Genomic DNA, 21,818 nt, shown 5'->3' on the forward strand with positions numbered 1-21,818 from the left:
AAGCCTCCCTGTCACATGTTCGACAGTAAGGGCACAGAAGTAGCAGTCTCACTGTGGCTTTTCCAAGGGCTTGCAGGTTTTCCTAAAGAAAATACTGGGCCTGGATAAAAAATTTTAAAAAGAAAACAACAAATAAAGAAGACATTTTTAGGTTTTTAGAAAAGTATATATTTTTTAAATTGCCTATTTGCACACATAAGGGATACTGAAGATCTATTGTTGCCTTTACTAATCCAAATGCTGGCAGTTGCTGGCTTTCCACCTCTGTTCTACCACCAATACATGAATACCTTCCTACAGACTGGAAACAAAGTGAAGTTCACTCCACCAGTGAGCTTACGAATTAAACTGAATTGTCAGTATGACTACAACCTTCTCCATCTGTACTCAAGCCACTGTCCCTATTTCTTAAAGTCACTACAAGGAGGTGAGGCTCCCCTTGCACTACATTATAAACTTTTTTTTTTTACCCCCTTTACCAGAAATCTCTAGTTGAGCCTGTCCTCACACTGAATTAGTAATGGTTTGTTTCTTCCCTCAGGGCCTACCTAAACCTTTATTTGTTCCTATTAAATATCACGCTGTTTAAAAGTCTTCTAAATTTTGACTTGCCCTGATTACTTTGAATTATACAATGCAAATTAGTCCACTCAATAAGGCTTGATTTTGAAATCTGATAAGCATAATCTCACTTGATTAAGTTAAATTATGCTGTGGTATAAGATAAGACCCTATACATTTCATTTGCCTCCAGGCATACAATAAACCTAAAATTGATCCGAAAATGTACCCCAAATTATGCTTTTGTAAAAATAACAATTTCTACTACTCATTAAGTGTTTACTATGAGTCAGGAACTGCCTTTATGTTTTACATACATTTTCACTTAATCCCCAGAACTACCTTACAGGGTAAACGTATTAGCACAGTGAATATCAGATCAGATTCAACTACAGCAAGTCTAATTCCAGAGCCGATGCCTCCACTACTACGCCTGAGGGCCACTATCATGGCTACTACATAGCTATGATTTGACATATAAAATAATTATAGTAGTAGTTATTTTTACCATAGCTTTAACAAGTTGATCAATCTGATATAAAATAAATTTTACACGGCTGAAGTAAACCATACACATTTTATTTAAAATGAGTTTAAGCCAAAATTTTCCAGATCATAACAAGCCAAGTCTCTAAGTCAGGTTAGCTGTCATTCACTGATGCAAATTACCCCTTTACTCAGAAGGCATCCAATTTCTCATATCTACCCCTTCTCTTCATTCCCGTCACCAATGCTGTCTTCCTACAGTGTAATATTTTTTCTTAAAATAGATCCGAACATTGTCATAATGCAAAAAGCCTGCATAGTTGCCCACTGTCAATGGTATAAAGGCCGAACTCTTGAACAAAATGGTCACAATTATCTCCATTTTACAAATGAGGAAACTGAAGCTAAAAGACTAACTTTTAACATACCCTGTATCTTTCAGCACCTTTGGTCATGCAGTAGCCCTTATTTCAAAACCTCTCCCTACCACCAATCTCTTTTCCCATTTTGAGAAATCCTAATCTCTCATGTCAGCTCCTACTTCTTTAATGCTGCCAATCCCTAAATTTCATTGTTTTAAGTTTTTTTATATTGAGATATTAAAAGACATTGTAAATAACAGTAGTTCATCTTAGGAAGGGACAGAAGTGAGTCACCGAACCATATCATTTTACGAATTACAAAAAAATATGGCTTTGATGATGTTCATTTCCATTTCCATCTATTTCATAGTTCAATTTCCCAACATTTCTTGTCATCAATCAAATGTTGAGTGTTTTACTGATTACTCTTAGCTCAAAAACCTTTTCCTTAAATATCACCAAAACAGCTCAATGAAAATACAAGTGCTCTGATTATACTCTTCTAAGGGCAGGGCCCTTAAGATCAATGGCAAATGACAATGTAGATTTTTTTTAAATGGAAATAATGAAATAAAAGACAGATTATTGTAACAGTCTTAAGAAGCCATTGATAATCTGGCTCTAGAGCAAGAACCTCTAAACTACCTGAGGAAAATAGCAGGTGATAAAATTCATCCTTCGGGTAATGGCAGCTGAAACAAGATTAAAACCCAATTAATTATCAATCTCCTAATGTCTTCAAGTTCTCTTAAAATTCCTTGTCACTTTTTAGCTACTACTTAGCAAAAAGTCAGTGGTCAAATGCAAGAATGGTTTACTACTGTTCTTGTCTCTAGTGGATCCACCAACAAGGGAGGAAAGAAGAGGAAGAGGAAGGAGAGGAAGGGGAGGGGGGAGGGGGGAGGGGGGAGGGGGGAGGGGGAGGGGAGGGCCTGACCAGGCGTGGCTTAGCGGTTGAGCGTCAACCTGGGATCCAAGCGACTGGGGTTCAATTCCCGGTCAGGGCACATGTCTGGGTTGCGGGCTCGATCAATGATTCTCTCATCATTGATGTTTCTATCTCTCTCTCCCCCTCTCCTTTCCTCTCTCTGAAATCAATAAAGATATATTTAATAAATAAATAAAAAGGGAAGGGAAGGGAGGAGGGGAGCAAAAGAATAGAAAGAAGAGAAAGAAACAAAGAAGAGATTTATACAATTAGAAGGGAAGCCAGAAAGGCATCCATAAATAAAACGGACATCCAACATGGAAGTTAAATTTAGCACACAGGGTTCAGAGTTCCATTTTTAATGCAATAGCTAGGTTAAACATAACACTGGCACTTTTAAACACCTTTTTTGAGGAATGGGACGGGATTTTCTATCACTGCTAATTTTCTGAGAAATTATATGCTTTCCCAAGTCCACCCTTCTAAATATAAAGTACGGGCAAAACATTTAACCAGCTATCTTTAATCACAAAATAAGACTACTGGTCTAAATTTATTTTGTTACATTCCTTTCTTCTAATCAGTTCTACTTCAAAGCTAAAAGAAAAAACTTTTTTCTAAATATTGTGTTAAAATCAGGAAAGAATATATTCCCTAATCACAAACAAAATTAAAACAAAGGAAACTACAACAGTGAAATTTTTTGTCATGTTACTCAAACACTGTTAATACTGTTTCACTTCCTACAGGATCAAGTTTAACTACTTTAGCTTTGTATTCAATTCACAACTCTTTTTTTCAGTTCTAGCCATTCAACAAATATTTTATTGAACTTTTACCATATACCACTGTTCTATATACAGGGAAATAACAAATCAGTCTTAGCCCTGAACTCAGTAAGCATCCAGTCTAGTAAAAGTGAATAAAAATTGAAAAGATAATTAAAATATAGTCTGATGGTACTCAAAATATTTATTAATTACTGGGGTGTTTTTCACGTATCTCTAGAAATTCTTAGATACTCCTCCCAACGGAAGATGCAACTTAGCTCCCCTCCTCTTGAGTATGGTCTGGACTTAGGAACTCACTTCCAGGGAAAAACAGTAACCCTTCAATGGAGAAACCCAGGAGTTACTCCCTAAACCAGGTGAACAAGATTAATATCACCAGTACTAAGACATGTTGAGAGCACTTCACTTGTATCCTTCTCCCATATCCATAACCTCAATCTAGTCGTAAGAAAACATCAGACGAGCCCAAATCAACAATGGACAAAATAGCTAAGAGTACTTTTCAAAAGTGTCCAACTCAGGAAAAACAAAGAAACGACACAGATTGGAAGAGACCAAAGAGACCATGACAACTGAATGTAACATGGTGTCTTGAATTAGACCTTGGGACAGAAAGAAGAACATGAGCAAGCAAACTGGAGAAATCTAAATAAAACCTTTAGTTTAGTTATGGTGTTATACCAATTCTAAGTTTTGACAAATGTACCATGGTCATGTAAGAGGTCAATATTAAAGGAGCTGGGTGAAGGGTATACAAGAACTCTTTGCAACTTCTGTATGTCAAAATTTTTTTCAAATTAAGAGATTTAAATATATATAGTATAATAAGTACTATCAGGAATAAGCATATAGAGCAAGCAGCCAGGGCTGGTCTCAAGGATATTGGGGGTGGGGAGGTGGGGAAGCTGTCTGAGGATAACTTCTGAGTCCTGAAATACAAGGAGTTGATCAGCAGGGGTGAAGAGGAAGACAGAGCAGGATAATCAACCATCCAGGAACAAGACAGATTTTGATTTGGATGGGAAACAACTTGTGGTTTAGTGTAACTGCCACTTTTTTTTAGCAGTATCAAGAGAGAAACTCAGAGAGAGAAGCAGGAACCACCTATCTTCAAGATGCAGCTCAAATCCCACTAGCTTAGCCTAGTGCTGAAGTGACTTCCCTTCTGAAATCATTTCCTATACCAGCCATTTGGCTATAATATGTACAGACTGAAACAAAAGTACTGTACTGTACTGTACTTCATGAAGTAGCCACAAGGATTAAATGAATGCATATGAAGTGCTCAGCACAATGACTGTCACATGACAAGTGCTCAATAAATGTTAGCAATTACAACGGTGGTTGTAATGTTACCATTAGCAGTGTAATAATAAGGATGACAATGATGCCAACAAAGAGTACTGCCTCCCAGTGGCTAACTCCCAGCGGCTTTTACTCTGTAAAGATCTTTCCCAGTTAAAAAGATAGAGGAAAAAGAAAGTTTGTTACTGCTATGCTCTTACTAATAACTAGTAAAAATATCTACTTTACTGATAGTAAACTCTTGATGTACAGTTGCTGTTTCATGCCATACACAGAAGAGTGAGTTTAGTCTACAAACATGAGACGATACTCAAATAAAAGTTTAAGAACTGCATGAAAAGGAAATCAAAGGAATGCCCCTAAAACTTACATACATTTTTTCCTAGTTTCTTAACTTTAATAATTTAAAAGATGAAATGCTTCAAACATCCAAAAGAGAACACAGAAGCTATTTCAGGCGATTTTAAAGTAAATTATTCCAAGCATTTTTTTCTTCATCTCTTAAATAAGTTCATAGATTTTGTGCCAATATGTAGCTCTCACCCTGGTAGCATACTCTATGACAGTGGTCAAAGTTGTATTTAACCCAAATGTAAAATTCCAGAGAGTTCCTCTATTCAGAAGGCACTTTGCAGTGGAAACAAACTATGCCAGTAACACTGCAGCGTCACACCTGGGAAAGTTAACTGCTGTACCCAATATTTCTGATACTGAAATGCTGATGAGCTACAATGAATGCTCTCCAACATCTGATTCGTATTCTGTAGATGGATCCTAATCCACCTGTACAATTTTAGATACCCAAAAGTATGTCCAAGATGGTACAGTATATAAGTAAAGCAAAATATTGCTCTAATCTGTGTGAAAAGTTCCATTAGTAAGGCACATAATATATAACGTACCAAAATTTTAAAATTTAATAAAAATAAAGATTCCAGAGAAATTTATTTGTGAAGCTTATCTAGCAGCATGGATAAACTTTCTTGGAAAAACATTATTACCAATGACCCTAATCACCAAGCTCAGTTTCCATAAATATTTCAAATACAACACCAAGAAGAACAGCCCTGGTTAAGTCACAGAATCATGACAGTCATCAATTCACCTACAATACTACATATGACTTAAAACCCTGGCTGCCTTAATGAATAAAACCCAAACTCCTACGGCCCCTTAATTTCTCATCTAGCAGCATTTACTCAGACAGACTAGCTTTCTGAGAGCTGAGCAATGCCAAGCTCACTCCCATCTCAGGAGCAGCCTGTTCACTTGGTTTTCCTCTACTTCTAGGCTTCACACAGCCAGCTCCTTCTTATCCTTCACGTCAAATAAATTCACTTCATCCTTCAGTGGAATATATCAACTAGAGGCTCTGAAGGGACCTGTTTAAGGTGCGGTGCCACCCATTAAAGCACCTATTTATTTCTTCCATGGTACTTAGCACAAGTTGTAAATATTTTATTTAACTGTCTATTGTTGTTTCTGTCCATGTATTCAACATGTTATCCATTAATTTCTGGCAAAGTTCCTGAGATAGCTGGCACAGACCTGTTGAATGAATGAATCCAACAAGTTGCAAAAACTATCCTTAATACCAGGCGCAACAGCCTAAGGAACCCCATCCCGTGAGTGGATTGCTCTGCTGGAAGACCGAAGTGAAGTAGATTTAATTCACTCATTTCTATTTTTAGCTTAGTTCTGTCCATTGGAGCTTTATAATAAAGATTAACTCTCTCCCTCTTAAGACAGTCTTAAAAATATCAGTTCAAATCTACATCACATTGACTATTCCAAAAATGTATGTACTTTCAAAATGGCCCAAGCAGCTCCCTGATTTAAAATCTTAAATGTATAATATTTTAGTAAAGCTGTTATTATAAGTGCAGGAATTCCCCGGGCGGTTATCAACAGCTTACATTTTCTATACCCATCTGCTCTGCCACACATACTGTTATCACAGAACAGGTGCTTTTTACAAACTATTCAAGAGGGAAAGGGATGACAAACAGGAATTTAATTCTTCTAGAATATGTCAGATATTAAAATTATTTGCTAGATGAAGTCAAACCCTCAACACGTGTGTATACCCTTGAACTCAATCTTTTGCCATTTCTTCCATCTCTCTCTAGTATTCACCTTTTCAATTCTTACTGCTACTATCCAAATTTCATTCAAGCCCTCATTACGTGTGTGTTTTTCCTGCCTCTAGCCATAAAATATTGATTTTATACTATCACAATTACTTCAAGTTTAAGCTTCTTTTCCAAGCATCAAAGCCTTCCATAATCTGACCCTATTATTATTATTTCAGACGATTCCCCTGAACTAAAGTCTTTGCTCTAACTGACGAGCTTCTCATTTCTCTATGCTTGTACCACATGCTCGTTCCTAAACCTACGCCTCTGCCTTTTACATGAGTTCGTCGGTCCTAAATCAAAGAGTGTTCACATACCTCTAAAACTTAAAGTGCTACTACCCCATTTTCAAAAAATAAGGATGTTATAAACTCTTGGTATGCAATCTTTCCAATGTTCAAGTCTTTTCCTATTTTTAATGTTTCTTCTTTGTCTTATTGGGGAAAACAAAAAGGCTCTTGTCACTTCCATATACTCCTTTCACTGCTAAGGGCAAATCATTATTAAAAGAAGACTATCTTAAGTTAGCCCTTACCCAAGTTTAAAAATTACACTGGGACATGGAAACTTCAAGCCAAATTACAACAGTTGTAAGGGTACTCAAAAATCAAAACTGAAAATTAATGAGCACATAAATAAATCTACAAAGCATTTCACATGTAAATATTCCAAATGACATTTAACTGATTATTACTATTATGCTAATAGTAATTTAACATCTTAAATTATTAAATTTTCCCTGTCATCCCTTTACTAGTCAAAATGAAAATCTATTTTCCCAAGCCAAAACATTTGCTTAAATATATAGCAGAGATAGCATTAAATACCTGTAAAACACTACTTTTATAATAAAGAAAATTAGTGGAAGGCAAGTCTGTTGATTATGATGACTAAAAATTTCATTCATCTATTTTAGACTAGCTAAAGTTTAAAATTTCAAGTTCAAAGACAAAGCAGGACAATTTATCAAAGAAATTAAATTCTGTGATTAGTATAATTCATTCATTATGGGTGAAGTAGTTAAAAATCTTTCCATAAATTCTCAAAGATGTTCATCAAAACCACTTAATACCAACTAAAAGGAAACCGATAGCAGTACTACATTCTCAAAACATGAAACATATATTTTAAATGCACGTATTTATATCAAACAATAATTAATTATACCAACATCCTTATAGTACTCCACTACCACATGATAAACGAAAGTGTGATTATGATCCAAGCAAAAACTAAACAGAAACAAGGTCAGAGGACCCTGACATTCAACTGCTATACTTTCAAAGTTTTTAATTTTATATTTAACAGATTTCTCACTGCTTAGCTGTTAATTTGTACTTCTGTAGAATTTTTATCGTGGCCAGAGCCTTTCTTTTCTTTTTTTTTTTTTAATCTCTTTGCAGTGAAAGAAATTATGATCTAAATCACAAAGATGACAAGGAAACTTAGCAATTTAAATAGACAAGCCTTGAAATAATATTGTGATCAAAGTATCAAGCAGCCTAATAAAACCCAGGTGGCTCAGGCTTATCATATATGGTACTCATTACCACAATTGCACTACTTAATCTACTTCCTGGTGTCAACAAAAACTCTCTGCTATTAATTCCCCCCAGTTATGGATCTGCTTAAGTTATTTACTGAAGTTTGCTGATAAGACAACTCTTTGTCCAAAAATATTTTTAAAGAGAGAAGCAGGTCTCATTTTAAATGTCTTAGAACTGGAGCCATGGTTGGTAAAACCACAGAAACCACAGTGGCTTTGTATTATTAGTCATCTATATAAGGTTATGTTCATTCCTAAGGAGGTACCAGATGACTCATGGTTAACACAGTTTTATAAGGGCTCACACGTTTACCTCAAAAAGGTAACCATATACACACAAAAAGAACTATTTTATAAGTTATAAACCTCAGGTTGAAATGTCACTTATCCAGTGACAAAGGTATACAGGTTAGATTCTGCCAGTCAGTTCCTCTTACTCATACACAGCTTCTCGATCACGTGTGCTTCTTTGTTGGTTACAACTTGTAAGATTTCAAAGCAATTCTCCCATCTATAGATCTTACTGACTTTTTAAAAAGTACTTAAGTGTTTCTCAGAAAACTTGTTTTACATCATAATTTGTTTCCAAAAAGATTCCATTTAGGCAAAGTAAAAATACTGTGATTATTAACTCTACCTCAACAATGGTGCCAAACACTGAAGCAGCAAAAAGAGCGTATCAAAGAATAGAGAAAAATAAGATAAAGGAAGCATGATCATGGTCACTGTCCCTGGATTTCCCAGCTGGTCTCAACCATAAGTATCATGATATCCAAAAAGGTAAACTGTGTATGTCTTGCACACCTCCAGGTTACAGACAGCTAGTTGTACTGGTTACAAAGTAAAATCACTAACTGCTCGGTGTTTCATGAGTGGCACCCAATGTTCACAGATTCCTTACAACTAACTAACCAATCCATTCCCTTTCCATGCTCTCTTCTCGTTCACTCTGCTTGTGCAGATGGCAGTCACAGCAGATTGGAAGCACTGCACAACATACCACTTAGCCATACTGTGTAAAGAAGGAAATTCACATGAGAGGTTTTATCAGTATTGTCTAAGTCATCTGCAAAGCAATGGATTCTGCAAAGTCCTCCTGTGTCATCAATCAGATACAGATTTCTTAAGTCAAATTAAACCATCTACTCAAACTGTAATTGCATTCAGTGGCATTTAATAAGAATATATTTTCCCTCCTAAACCTACTCAGGTCAATCTATATTTTCAATTAGTTTCTTTACTCCATGTAACAGAATACTGGAAGCTGTGTTAACTTCCATTGTATAATTCGGTTTAGTGTAGCTGAGCTGACTATGCTCAACCACCACTAATTTTCTGTTGACCTGAAGACTAGAATTGCCCTTTATTTTTATTTAACAACTGGTGTATACACATATAAACTTAGGAAACTTTCTAAAGTCCAGTGTTAAATTCAACAATCAGTTCATTCCAGCTGTGCTGATAACACCAAAAAGTAGCCTTTTAAGTAAATACATCATGCCTACAAGTCACAACTGCAGGCATCTGTATCACTCACTCAGTGATTTTGACAAAATACTGGGATTACTGACAACCCTTCTAAATTGTGGGGTTTCTAGTTCAGGATTTGCGACTAATTTTAGACTCCAGCCTCTCTGGGCCTCAGTTTACCCCTGCTAAAAGAATTATAATAGTTCTGCCCTGGCTGGGTGGCTCAGTTGGAACATATACCACAAGGCTGCAGGTTCGATCCTGGTTGAGACACGTACAGGAGACAGCCAACTGTTTCTCACATCGATGTTTCTCTCTCTTTATCTCTCTTTCTAAAATCAATAAACATATCCTCAGGTGAGGATAAAATAAAATAAAAAAGAATTACAGAAGTTTCTATTGTGGTCTACTATCCAAAAGTGAAAACTGAGGCTGGAGAGACCCACGGTTACAATCAGTGGTAACTTGAACAGAACTTTAGCCTGAACTCGGTCTAAATTTCCTTCCTATTATACCTTTCAGAAAGTTTGCAAGATATGTATATATGTGTGTGAATATAAATATATATGAATGATTTTAGGAATTTTCTCAACTGAGAGTTACAATTTAGAAAGAAATACAAATCTGGGTTGTGACAAAACATCAGAGTCTCACTTTTAGTCTTGTCAAATATCTCCTAACAAGGAGGCAAGTAACCCAGATAAGGCTTACAGTCATTTTTATAGTTCAGGTTATGTCTATACCATGCCATTCCTCATTTTTTCACCAGAGAAAATGGCTAATACTCATTAGGTATTATATCACCACGCTTCACACAACCTTCCACTCTCTTCTAGTAACAATCAAGCAGGGAAGAAAGGGTTTCTGTGTGTACATTAAAGAATCAGTAGGTTAAATGTTAGAGAAAACAAAGGGTGAATGTGAATGGGGGTGACAGTAAGGGGGAGATGCAGGGTTGCATTATAAACCTACACCATTACATGGTTACTTAAGTCAAAATAAATATTGCCTTTGTTTTCAAATATATCAGAAAGCATCTAAAATGTACTCAGAAAAATTACTGATTTAAAAAAAGCAGCAAAAACTCCTCACAGTGAAAAAGAGATAAAGGTATGAAAACACCACTCTTAAACTAATAAGGTAAACCATGAAGAGTAATCTCAAACAGATAAAAGTTTCAAGAATATGAAAATTTCATCTAGAGAAATATAAAACAAAGAGAATACTTCATTAGCATGACTTCATTAGCACTCTTTTAATATAAAAGGCAGTTTGGAAAACTCAGTACTGACACCCAAACATCGTATCTAATTATAATTAATCTATCAATCTACAAAATTTGCAGATCAGGTGATGTATTTAATTAGGGAATAAAGCTAAGTAGTACTTCTGGGTAATATAGAAAGCAAGCTTAAATTGTGGCTGGTTAGGACAATTGGGGGGGAAACAAACAAACAAACAAATAGCAAAGATCTCTGGTCACACACTGCAACTACGGCTTTCTGACATTTTAATTAGTGCCAAAACAGTTCATTTTTAATGGTTATTACCTTAAAGTTTAGAAGTAAATTCAAATATCTATACCTAACATGGTAATTGTTCAAAAGTAGGACAATTTTTATTTAATTAAAATTTAAACCACTGGGAATTGTAATTTAAGGATTACATTTTTAGACTTGGGAAACAGGAATTTTAAATACTATTTAAGTACTGTATCCACCTGTAATTTTCAAATCTTAAAGTATTACTTTAAGTCTGCACAAAATTTGAACAGGTTTTACTTGGCTTCTTTCCAAACCATAGCACTTACGCTTTAGGGACCAAGGGAGGGTATAGCGTAAAGCGCTTTAATTTCTTTAAGCAGAAAAATCTTTTACCTTGACCACATTTTCAGTAGTATATCCTTCCATGCACAAGAGTTTCTCAGCTCATTTAAAAGAAAAAGAAACCAAAAAATATCCTAAGTTTTAAAACATAAAGTAAATGCAAAAATACTTTTTAAGCTTTCAAAATGAAGCTAGACTTTGCTCCTACTCTATATTTAAAATCTTGAGACACCCAAAATGAAAGAACAAAAAAGTCATAAAAATACTGGGGTTGATGCTTCATATCTGGATTTTACTTCTTGTAGTCTAATCACCTTAGTAAACCAAAAACTGATCATACAAAGTAAGTTTAAGGTTTTAAGTTAGTTTCAAATCAAAACCCATAGGCTTTCTGAGCAATCAAAATAATTTAAGTAGGCAACAGTCTAAAGTTCACTGCCCTGAAAGTCAATGATAAATTATTCAATGTGAATAATTTAACATTTTCAAAATACTACATGAATAACAACAAATGATCAGTTCCCAGAATTATAGACTAATTCAGTGTACAGATTCTCTCTAGTTACCAGCCTATGCAGTCTCACCTAAAATGAAACATATATATTTTATTAAATATTTAAAATTTATTAAGTATATTTTAAAATTTACTAAATATTTAAATAGAGCTAAGTGCAGCATGGGTCCCAACTTGGTACAAACATATCACTAAAGTACTGCCAGGAGTCCTTTCATATATCAAAAGAGCCCAGACCTCAAAAATAACTTCTCTACTGGATACAAAATCAGTAATAAAATTTGAGAAATACTGTCAAGAAACATAATTATCTCTTAACAATAAGAATCACAAGTTGAATCTATATTATAGAGTTTGTTCTTTATTTCTAGAGATGCTTGTGTTATTTATGAGGGTCTAGAAATGTGAATAATTAGACATAACTCACAAGACATAACTTCCTTAAGAATTACTTAGAAACGCAACTGACATCCACCTACAAAATCACACTTCACACCACCCCCCTCGTGAAGGCACCTCCCAAGAATAATTAGTAGCTCATAGCTGGGTGCTGACATCATTTTTGTTTCCTTCCTCACTCTAGACCTGTATCAAAATTCTGTTTCACAATTCTTTATTTACACACTTGTCTCTCCCACTTAAAATCTTTCAAACCAGTAACCAAGATTTCATATCTTTATATCTTTTTCACCACCCACACAAATGTAATTTGCTGGATAAAAGCTAAAATGAATTACTAAGATTTTTTTCTGAGATATTTGAAACATTCTATCATACCTCCACTTAATGATTTGAGGTCACAAAGTAAACATGCTCCTACTTATCCAATAAGTTTCAAAACACACTTCAAAACTGTCCAATTTTCTAATATTTCTGCCAACAAAACCTTTTTTAAAAAAATGCAATAAAAGAAAAAGGATTTTTAAATTTTATTTGTTAATTTTAGAGAGAGAGGGAGAGAAACACATCAACTTGTTGTTCCACTTATTTATGCATTCATTGGTTGATTCTTGCATGTGCCCTGACACAGGGATCAAACCTGCAACCTTGGTGTATTGGGCCAATGCTCTAACCAACTGAGCTACCCAACCAGGGCCAGAAACAGGTATTTTTTAAAACATGAATCTATCAAACAGAGCACAGTGCTCACTGACTATTCACAAATATAGAAGATAATACAAAATAATAAATAAACATCATGTCTTGTCACAAAATGTCCCCATTTTTCTAAAAAAATATGAAAAGCTTTCTCTATCCTGACTCAACACTTCCCTGAACTCAAAAGCAATACAAAGCCAAAATAGTAAAGCATTGGCTAGGTTTCAAGCAGTTTTGCCCTGGGTGTGGGCTGCAGGCAAACTAAGAAGAAAGAAGGTGAGTCTTCAGGAAGCAAGTAATTAAGCAGAGATTTTTTTTTCCAACTTAAAATATAACTTACTTATATAGAAAGTATTGCAAATAACTACACAACCCTACTCTCTCCAAACCCAGTGATACAAAATATTACCCCTATGCTGTAAAAAATTACGCTGAATACATTTTAATTACATTTTTGCCAATTCACATTTTAGCCTTTGAAAAGTCTATTTAAGACTCTTCACCACTGCTTTTCTTTGGGATGCGTAATGATAACAAAATAGTTGTGTATAGCAGTCAACAGTAGTATTTCTTGCTCTAACACCAAACTTGAGTAATAAAAAAGAAAATAACTTTCAAGTACCAAAAATGAACAAAAAGGTAAAAGCTGTGTGTGTATATTTATTACTTCAATGTATGGAATTATTTCAGTAATTACAAATGCTGCACACATTAATAGTATCTGAGTAAGGCATCAATTCATTCCCCTAGCTGCATGTTTTAGTAGTACAATACGGTCTCCACACTTCATTTTGGGAAGAAACTTATTTGAAAGCCAACGATCATCCTTTGGACTGACTTAAAGAGAGCAAAGTAAAAAATCTGTCTGTTCCAAATATGAAGATTATGGATTTGGCTCTGATGCAGAATAAAGTAGGCTTCTTATATCACCTGCAATGTTAAATTGATTTAGTCTGCTGAAAAACAAGACAGTGAGTTATTGGATCTGTGTTTAATTCAGTGCACTTTATAACATATTTAAGGAATTCAGTTGTATAAAACAGTATCTGAATCTTATCAGATGAAAATATTTTTCCCCTTTAGCAAGCCTCGGGTTGCATGTCTTAGAAAACAAATTAGTCTCTACTTCTCCTACGCTTGATAATAGTGCCCCCTAATGGGAATTTAAATATGAGTTTTTCTACTCATTTTATAAGCCTATATTCTCTAATGTGAGCAAGTTATCTCACTTTCAACTAGAAAGTGAATTCTGTAGTATAAAAATGTATCAAGATTTAAAGCACTCAAAGGAGAGTTATCACATATTCAACAACAAAATGTGAATTCATGACAGAAACAAACAAGAAAAAAACCCAAGTTTTCTTGGTTTTGATCACCCTATTTAATACAATCCAAGGTAGCACTCTCCAAAATGTTAATCTTATAAGGAAATTATCCTTCAGTTATGTTTCCAGTACTCAATAAGAGCAATTAATTATGTACTAAATAAGTGAAAGATATTACAAAGTCAGAAAAATATCTGGTTCAGAAGTGAAATTATCCAGTGTCATACAGATCCTAGTAAGCAGAGCTGGAATTCCCAAGTTTACTGGCCTCACACCATTACCTTTACACAATATCTGATCACAAGTGTGCATCCATGAATTAAATGCCTTTCTTGCCTATTATCTATAGACAGTTCCCCTAAACAGCAGCAATTCAGTATGTGGGGAGTTCTTAAAGGAAAAATACATTTAAGTAGCAAATACTACCTATTCTTATACTTTCCAGATGTTCCAGTGAAACAAACGCCCAGTAAAACCAGCATTTTCATTGCACTGCCCACAATACATTCTGAACTCAGAGTCAATGTTAAGGGAAGCATGGAGAAGAAATAAACAAAAAGTCGTAAACTTTTGATGAAGAGGGAGAACTGCTGCCTTATTCTTCAATCTAATGAGAGGGAAAATAGTAAGAAAAAAATTATATATGAAAAAGGGCTGGTCAAAATTTCTTAAAGGGTCAGACATTTAAAAATTCAGGCTTGGTGCCATATGGTCTCTGTCACAAGTACTCAACTTCGCCACTGTAGCAGGAACGCAGCCACAGAAAATACAGAAATGAATGGGCATGACAATGTTCCAGTAAAACTTTACATGCAAAAGCAGGTCCATGGATTGTAATTTGCCAACCCCTAATATAAAACATCTCACTTTTGGACCACAGATTAAAAATTTTCCACTTTACCTGAGGCACACAAAAAAATTTTAATTTAAAAAAAAACAAAAAAAAAACCTAAGCAACTCAAAATATGGAATCACTAAAATTATGAAGTAGTTGGTGAGTATTTTACTTCCATAAGGGAGAAGGCAGAAGAAACGATCCTTCCCTGAAGTCAGGGAGACATGCTGGGCTAGTTGGTGCCTGCAAAGCCTTGAGAAGGTTGTCCTCTCTTTGGGCCTATTTCCTCACCTATAAAATGGAGCCAACACATGTGCTTCCCACACAGGGAGGTAGAAATCAATGAGAAAAGAAACACTGCCCTGGCCATTGTGGCTCAGTTGGTTGAGTATTGTCCTATACACCAAAAAGGTCATGGGTTTGATTCCCAGTCAGCGTACATGCCCAGGTTGCAGGTTCGATCCCCAGTCAGGGCATATATGGAAGGCAACCAATTAATGTTTCTCTCTCACTTCAATGTTTTTCTCTCTCTCCCCACCCCACTTCTCTTTCTGACTACATACTAATGCCCATTCAAATAAATCTAAATAAAGAAGGCATATAAATCAGTAATATAAGCAAAAACTCCCTAACTGATCCACTGACAACCAAATTTGATTCTGGTTGTTTTAAATAGACTTTTCTTTGATTACTAGTAAGGCTGAATATTTTTACCCTTTCTCTTACTCATATTTTAAATCAATTAAACAAACTACCTGAGAAAACTGTGACAATATAAACTGTTCATGAATGAATTCTACTCCCAACTGTGCCACTAATCCAGTAACTGAGTAAGTCACTTCAAGCATACCTCTCTCAGGTTCCTCACTTGAAAACTAATACAATTGCGTTAACAATCCCTTGTCCATTCTCTTCTTGTCTTCCAACTCGAAAACAGTTACTACTGGAATATGATTAAACACCACCAGATATGCTGAGGAATAGAGAAACAGAGACATCCTAACACTGCCAGAGTGGACTGCAGAGAAGTCCCAACCTTAATCCTATAGTATCACCATAGTACAGATAAAATAGGGAGACTTTGACCAGTTAAAAAAAGAAAGATTCATACTGCACAAAATACTCAAATGCCCAGAATAAAAATAGCCTTGGTTGGCTGCTAGAGATATTCCTTTAATGAAAAAATGATTTTTGTAGACCAAATTGCATTACCAAGTTACTAACCTTAGCAAGAATACACTGTGTCTGCATGTTCAATGTACTATGAGGATAAAATAAGTAACATTTTATCCAAGTTAAAAGTGATCAGTTAAAAGTTATATAAAAAGTGAATGACTAAGTGGAATTTTTTAAAATCTCAATTTACAATAGCATCAAAATGAATAAAAATTTAAAGATAAATTTAACCATTAAGGCAAAAACCCTTGTATCCTGAAAACTATAAAACATTGCTGAAAGAAAATAAAGATGACACAAATGGAAAGGCATGCTGTGTTCATGAACTGGGAGATTTAATATTGTTTAAATGTCCATACTACCCAAAGTGAACTACAGATTCAATGAAATCCCTATCAAAATGCCAAAAGTTTTTTGTGGCAATAGAAAAAAAAAATCTTAAAATTCATATGGAATCTCAAATTACTCTACATGGCCAAAATAATCTTGAAGGGGAAAAAAGATGGAAGTCTCACACTTCTTGATTTCAAAACATATTACAAAGCAATAGTAACCAAAACAGTATAGTATGAGCATAAGAGTTCTAGAAGAAAACAGAGGAAAGAAGCTTCATAACACTGGCCTTGTAATGATTTCTTAGATATTACACCAAAAGCAAAAATAGACAAGCTGAATTATATCAAACTAAGAAGCTTCTATGCAGCAAAGGAAACAACAGAGTGAAAAAGCAATCTATGAAGTGGGAGAAAATATTTGCAAACCATATATATATCAGAAGACATTAATATTCACAATAAACTCATTCAACTCAACAACAAAAAACCCTACAAAATGAACAAAGAACTTGAACAGACATTTCTCAAAGAAGTCATACAAATAGCCAAGAAACATGAAAATATGCTCAACATACATTACTATCAGGGAAATTATTTTCAACTAGATTTTTTTTAAAAACCTTTTAGATTAGTAGCACTAAAATGAAATGCTTAAAAAGAATCTTCTTTCTGAAGTAGGCAGCTCAACTCATCTCTTCATAAACATTGTCAAAATACCACAGAAGAAAATAGATGTTAGACACATGATGATCCTTGTCCTTCACAACAATGTAAGTTATTTGGCAAGCTGATTTCATAATGGGAAGGTTAACATCAGTACAGCTCCTATCCAAATTACTAAAATAAGAATCACATTCCAAATAAGGCCAAACTAATGAAGCTTTTTATATACATCCTCATTTCAGAGAATTTGTATAATTTTTTCAAAAACTCAAAAATCAAGTGAACTAGGCTACCCTAATAGATTAAATGTATTAATAATGCAATGTTAATAGTGTAAACTGTATTAATAACCATTTGTGTGCACTTCAAAGACACGTTTGAGATGAGTATCCTTACCTTCATCAAAGTCAGCATCATCTTCTGTGTGTTGGGGGAAAGGAAAGCAGTTGGTAATTTCAAGCCGATCTTCTACCACCAGGCCCAAAAGCACTCCTTGAACCACCTCAGTCCCTTGTCCTTCTTCTTGATAATGTTTGATTATCTTTAATACCACCTAAAAGAAAATACAAAATCGAGCTTAAACACCATTCTCATAGTTTACATTTCCTTTATTTCAAAGAAAAAATAAATAAATCATACTAGTGGGTTTCAAAAACCACAAAATTATATAACAGGACTAACCAAATTTCTTACAAATCATTTCCTTTACCCTTACACAATAAACTGCACACAGTCTAAATGTACATCTGAAACTCCTCGAGTCTGAAGACATATCAAAACCATCCACATTCAGCACTCACGCCTTTTAGGTCAAGGGTCCCGAAGGTCTTGCTGGCATCCAGGAGTTCTTTGAGTCTAATAAAACAATAGCACCTCAACCTGAGGTTATTATGCAGGAAGCAGTCCTATTAACCTTTGTTTACAGGAAGATAATTTCCTGACAAAGAAGATAGAACCATCAATAAAACAGAAATAAAGACTTCTTTATCTGAATGCCTAAAAGCAGAACTGTTCCTCTTACAAGTTCTCAACATCTCAAGATGGTTCCTGAACAGAGCATCTCACTAGTCAGAGGAAGCAACAATAGAAACACGTATCCCAGAAGGATCTGACTGGCAATAGAGAACCAAGACTCCAGCACTACCTAATTTTCCTCAACCAGAAGGATACACCAAGTAACCTCTAATGGAATAACAAACATTCACCATGGCTTTTAATCAGCAATAATACCTCTAATATCAGTGTCAATATTTACCTGGAAAACCTTATAAGCTGCCACCCAAAATTCTTCTAATAAAAGTAGCAACTATTAAAAAGCTCAGAGTTAAAAGGTCAACTATTTAAGGAATACACCTGAAACTTTTAGGCTTTGAAATATGCCAATTTGAAGTACTTTAACTCCATCTACTCCTGCGTACCTGTAGAAATGTTGAATAAACTGCATTTCTAAAATCTTTAAACTAGCCAACCAAGCTAGAAGAGGAAACTCACAACCCAAGCATTAACCTTGTGAGATAATGCAGCAGTGCACAAGGGAACATCTGGCCTAGATATAATCCCCAAGAGCTAGGAGCTGGGTTGCAAGCCAATCTCTGGGTAGGGGGATGGTGTCTTGAACTTGTCTGAGTACAGAAAGTGAAAACTGAGACCTTTCCAAAAAGTTAAGAGCTCCATGAAAATTACTGGTGGAAAGGGAGAAAACAATCACTTCAGTATCTTATAAACTTACTGCATGACCCAAATTCCTATTCCTAAGAATTTACTCAAGAGGAATAACATATCTACATACAGAGATATTCACAAATGTTCATAGAAGCATTATTCATAATAGCCAAAAATGGAAAGCAATCCAAGAGTCTACACCAAATGTAAATGGATAAACAAACTGCAGCATACCCCTGCCATGGAATACTGCCCAATAATAAAAAAAAACAAAATGCCAGTACAACGGCAGGATTAAATCTCAACATTATACTAAGTGAAAGAAGTCAAACAAAATGCTACCTACTATGATTTCATTTATATGGAATTCTAGAAAAGGCAAAACTGCTAAGTGGTGGCCTGGGACCAAGGTAAGAGGGAGGATACTAACCAAAAGGCACACTCTTTAGGGTAAGGCAACTCTTTTATTTTACATACTGATGTGGTAACAATTATACAATTGTTTATAACTACTAAAGTGCATCATGCTGTGTATTTAAAATGAGTGTGTTTTATTGTGTATAAAAAATACTTTAACTCTAAAAAACTGCCCATACTTTCAAGTTTGGCTGATGAAGAAATAATTTATATGTGCCCCCAATCCCAATTTCATTCTCAATTTCAGAGCTCAAAGATCCCTCAAAATGCTGTAATAAATTAAGTTCCTACACTATATCCCTACATTATATATAATATGTACTTTATATATCTGTATATAAACACAAGTTTATAATAATTCAAGCTTATAATAGGCCTAGGTAATCAACAATAAATTAAATTGTACCATGTTTTAGAAGTCAAAGAAGTATATAGCATTTAGACTTTTTCTATTATTTTTATGTATTTTAGAATTTAATGTGATTAACTACATTAATACAATTTCAGTTACCTAAGAAAATCTGCTATATAAAATTAATTCATTAGAAAATAAGTGTTTAAATGTTTAATCCTCCCCCACCAAAAAAAGATACAGTTAAAAGAAAAAACCGACATTAGCCAAAGTTCTGCATTAACAAGTACACTCAAAGTGTGTAAGTACTAAAAGCAAACATTCAGACCTGAAGGCCACAGATGAGCTTGAAGAGTTCTAATCACCTCTTAAAATCATATGCAATATTATGTGTCTATGTATTTAAGAGCATCTTACAGGGGCGGGGGGGGGGGGGGTGTCACATTTGTCAGATTCCCAAAGAGGCCCATGATAAGGGGTTAGAAAGAGCTTTAAAAATTAATAGTAATGAAAACCTATTATGTACAAGCAGTTACGCTTTTATGTCTGTATGTACAAGAATGGTGTGGAAGGACATACTTTTTCTTTTATGAACCTTTGTACTATTTAGTTATAGTAAGCATGTATTTAATTCAAAAACATCAGATAAAGAAAATTAAAGGGAAAGATTTTTAAATACAGTAATCACTGCAACTTACTGCATGGAATTCCACAAAGAACAGCAAATTAATATAATTTCCTTTTTTGACATTCCTACTGAGTGTCTTGACAGAATGATGTGGATATTATCTTGATTTTAACATGTTCTTTTGGGTATGTTTAAAAAATATGAGCTGAATAAGTGGCTTTGAAAGGAGGAGAAAAAGAAAATCTACACACTTGTAAGCCTGAGCATCTGCTGGTAAATTCTAATCTCTTGTTGATGTGGTTACTCTTCAACTATTCACATTTGCTACTGCACACACATATACAAATTACCATAAAATATGCATATGTACACACTATCAGGAGAAAAGGGATAACTTCTGGATATACATACTGGTTTTCAACAAGCAGAGAGATCTGTTTAAGAGAAACCTAATCCTAAACCAATTGTAAATCAGCGACCTATCAATTAGAACTTTGTGTAAACTGATGATGGTACTAAATCTTCACCTGGAGAAGCAGGTTTCCACCGTCCTTGCAATACACATAAAAAGGATCTGTTGAAAGCCAGTTAAAATGATTAGGGACAAAGTAGTTTTATATTGTAGAACTATACCATCTATCATTTTTGACCTTTTTTAATGCTGAGTTCACTTGAGCATGCTCAGAGACTGCAACCTGTGTTGTGCACCTGGAGTAAGCAAATGCTGAATCTACTTGTTCATCTTTTTAAGCAGCTCACAGATGAAGAAATGCTGAAACTACTAAAAATTTTACCACAAAAACTAATAAAAAGGCGAATTGTGTATTTTGTGATCGCAAGTCTTTTAGATATGGTCCTATTAAATAGGTATGAAAATTTTAACAGTGCTTCTCAAACTATCAGTGAAGAATTAATCTTCCTCCAGCTCGTCACAGGCCAAGTTGAGTAAAAGAACAAAAATTACTTACTAGAAAAGTGAAAAATTTTTAAAAGACAGAAAATTCAAGCCCAGAGACCACAGGCTTTGGTTATTGCAGGAATATCAAACTGCTATAAAAGTTTCTAAATACTTCACCTCAATCCTATGCTTCTCATGCAGACCAGTAAACAGTTCACGAACCACCCCCCACACTGGTTCATAGAACCTGTACCATTAAACAGGTAGGCAGTTTTCTCCCAACTCCAGAAGTTGATCATTCAGATTTTAAAATCAAACACTTCTTAATTTATGTCACTGATAGAAAGTCTCTCATAATACAACATTATCTCAATAGATATAAGCACCAAACTGTGTGGCAATCAAGCCCAGGCATACTCTTACGCTGGGGTCAGACCATTATTTGGATTTCATTCTGAACAATGTAACTTTTAGAGGGATAAAAAACAAACTTACTTCAGCAGCA

The 21,818-nt window shown here is 34.8% G+C and overlaps 1 protein-coding gene across 1 annotated transcript in view; it reads right to left on the reverse strand.

Annotated features, from left to right (window-relative positions):
- EIF3H (eukaryotic translation initiation factor 3 subunit H) overlaps positions 1–21,818 on the reverse strand; it is a 66,177-nt gene that overhangs the window by 36,044 nt on the left and 8,315 nt on the right. The window contains exon 2 of the mRNA XM_081117389.1: positions 17,753–17,909. Coding sequence (XP_080973515.1) covers positions 17,753–17,909 — 157 coding nt within the window. The remainder of the gene's footprint in view (positions 1–17,752; positions 17,910–21,818) is intronic.

The sequence above is a fragment of the Miniopterus schreibersii genome (assembly GCF_964146895.1).
Source record: "Miniopterus schreibersii genome assembly, chromosome: 17".
Lineage (NCBI taxonomy): Eukaryota > Metazoa > Chordata > Mammalia > Chiroptera > Miniopteridae > Miniopterus > Miniopterus schreibersii.